General features: G+C 45.0%; 1 protein-coding gene across 1 annotated transcript in view; it reads right to left on the reverse strand.

The window, feature by feature from the left end:
* Positions 1-2005, reverse strand: part of LOC102033675 (dual specificity protein phosphatase 22-A-like) — a 17313-nt gene that overhangs the window by 8320 nt on the left and 6988 nt on the right. The window contains exon 5 of the mRNA XM_005424800.1: positions 70-144. Coding sequence (XP_005424857.1) covers positions 70-144 — 75 coding nt within the window. The remainder of the gene's footprint in view (positions 1-69; positions 145-2005) is intronic.

The following is a 2005-nucleotide window of genomic DNA, read 5'->3' on the forward strand; positions in this document are numbered from 1 at the left end:
GCCTCCCCAGGGCCCCATGCCCAGCTCCCAGAGGCTGGCTGGGCTCTCAGGGGTCCCAGCAGCTCTCACCAGTGCACCAGGCAGCCTCCCCCTCCGAGCCGGCACTCGTGGATGAACTGGATGCACTCCTTGAAATGCTGCAGCCTGCAGGGGCAGAGGCAGAGGTGAGGAGGGAAGGGCTGGCTGTCCCTGCAGGGCACCCTGCAAACACCAGCACTGTCACTCCCAAGGGTTCTCCACCACCCCGGGGCCACCAGCGTGGGGTGGGAGCAGAGATCCTTCCTCTGCCCGGTGAAGGTGATGCCTCAGGGTTTAGCTTTTATATCTTTCACATTCTGTGCTGCTTTAATGTGTGGCTCTGAGCTTCATTCTAGGGGATGGTGAGCTCTGTGCACAGAGTTAAGCTATTAAGTTATTAAGTTAAAAATTAGTTATTAAGTATTAAGTTATTAAGTTAAAAAATAGTTATTAAGTTTGAAAAATAGTTATTAAGTTATTAAGTTAAAAATCAGTTATCAAGTTAAAAATTAGTTATAAATTAAAAAATAGTTGAGTAAGTATTAAGTTATCAAGTTTAAAAAATGTATTAAGTTAAAAAAATAGTGATTAAGTTAAAAATTACTTATAAAATAGTTATTAAGTTAAACATAAAAATAATTTAAGTAACACTTCTTAATTAAACAGTTTATCCCTAAAAATCTTATAAAAAAAAGATACAACTCCATTTTTAACTTATTAAAGCACTATAAAGCTCGCAATCTGTGAAATGTCTGTAATATGAATAAAACAATCTGTAATATAAATAATATAAATAAAATAATCTGTAATATAAATAAAAAACAATAAACACCTAAACCCAAACAAAAAATACCATGGCACACATTTAACCCCAATCTAACAAAAAAAAAATATAAATAAAAACCAATAAACACCTAAAAAAAAATAACATCTCACGCATTTAATCCCAATCTTAACAAAAAAAAAAAAACCAAAAAATCCACAGGGAAGAGGGTCCCTTTGGCAGCCCCTCTGCTGCGGCGCCGGACTTCCTCTGCTCCTCGTGATGGGGTGGGCGTGAGCCCACGCTGCCTTCCTGATTTCTCAGAAGCCAAACTTTGACCTCCTGCAGTCATTCCCACTGCCAAGGGAGCTGCTTTCGCTCTGGGAACTCTCCAGAAGCTCCTCCATCCCTGCTGGCCCATGGAGAAGGGTGTTTGTTCTTCACCCTGCCCCGGAGCACTGGGCTCGGTGCTGTCTGAGGAGCCAAAATGAATTTATTCAGGAATTTCAGGGGGTTCTGCTTCCCAGGAGCAGGAGAGGTGAGGGAGTGTCTGACGTCGTGAGCAGGCTAAAAATACTGAGCCTCTCATTCCTGGAAGGAGATGTCAATCCAAGGATCCTCCAGCAAATGGAGCATCATCATCTGGGAGGATTTTCCCAGCCCAAAATGATGCCTCAGGGTTAAACTTTTCTATTTTTCACATTCTGTGCTGCTTTAGTGTGTGGGTCTGGGGTTCATATCAGGGGATGGTGAGCTCTGTGCACAGAGCAGGGAGACAAAACAATTCCTGCTCCAGCTGGGCACCAAGGACAAATGATCCAAATCTCAGCCCCAAGAGCACAAACACCGTGGGCTGCAGAGAGAAAAACAAGCAGGGTGGGACTGGTGCATTTTGGGGCCATTTTGGTTCATCTTGGGCTCATTTTGGGACCATTTTGGTCCATCTTGGGTGGAGCCCTGGCTGGGCTCTTGTGCTGCCCAAGGTGGATCTATTGAGGAGATGCTTTGAATAAATCCCTGCTTTGTTCTGTAGCTCTGCCCAGCCTCTGTTCTAGCTCAGCCTTCACAAGGCATCAAAATCTCATCCCAGGAGATTTCCCTGCTTGTCCTGCTGATCTTCACAGAGCACACAACATCCCCCAGGGCCTGCAGGTGCTGCCCGCTCAGCTCCAAACTCTCCAGATCCCAGTCCTGCCCTTCAGCCCCTCAGCAGGACCAGCAGGA

Source organism: Geospiza fortis, unplaced genomic scaffold, assembly GCF_000277835.1.
Source record: "Geospiza fortis unplaced genomic scaffold, GeoFor_1.0 scaffold102, whole genome shotgun sequence".
Classification (NCBI taxonomy): Eukaryota; Metazoa; Chordata; class Aves; order Passeriformes; family Thraupidae; genus Geospiza; species Geospiza fortis.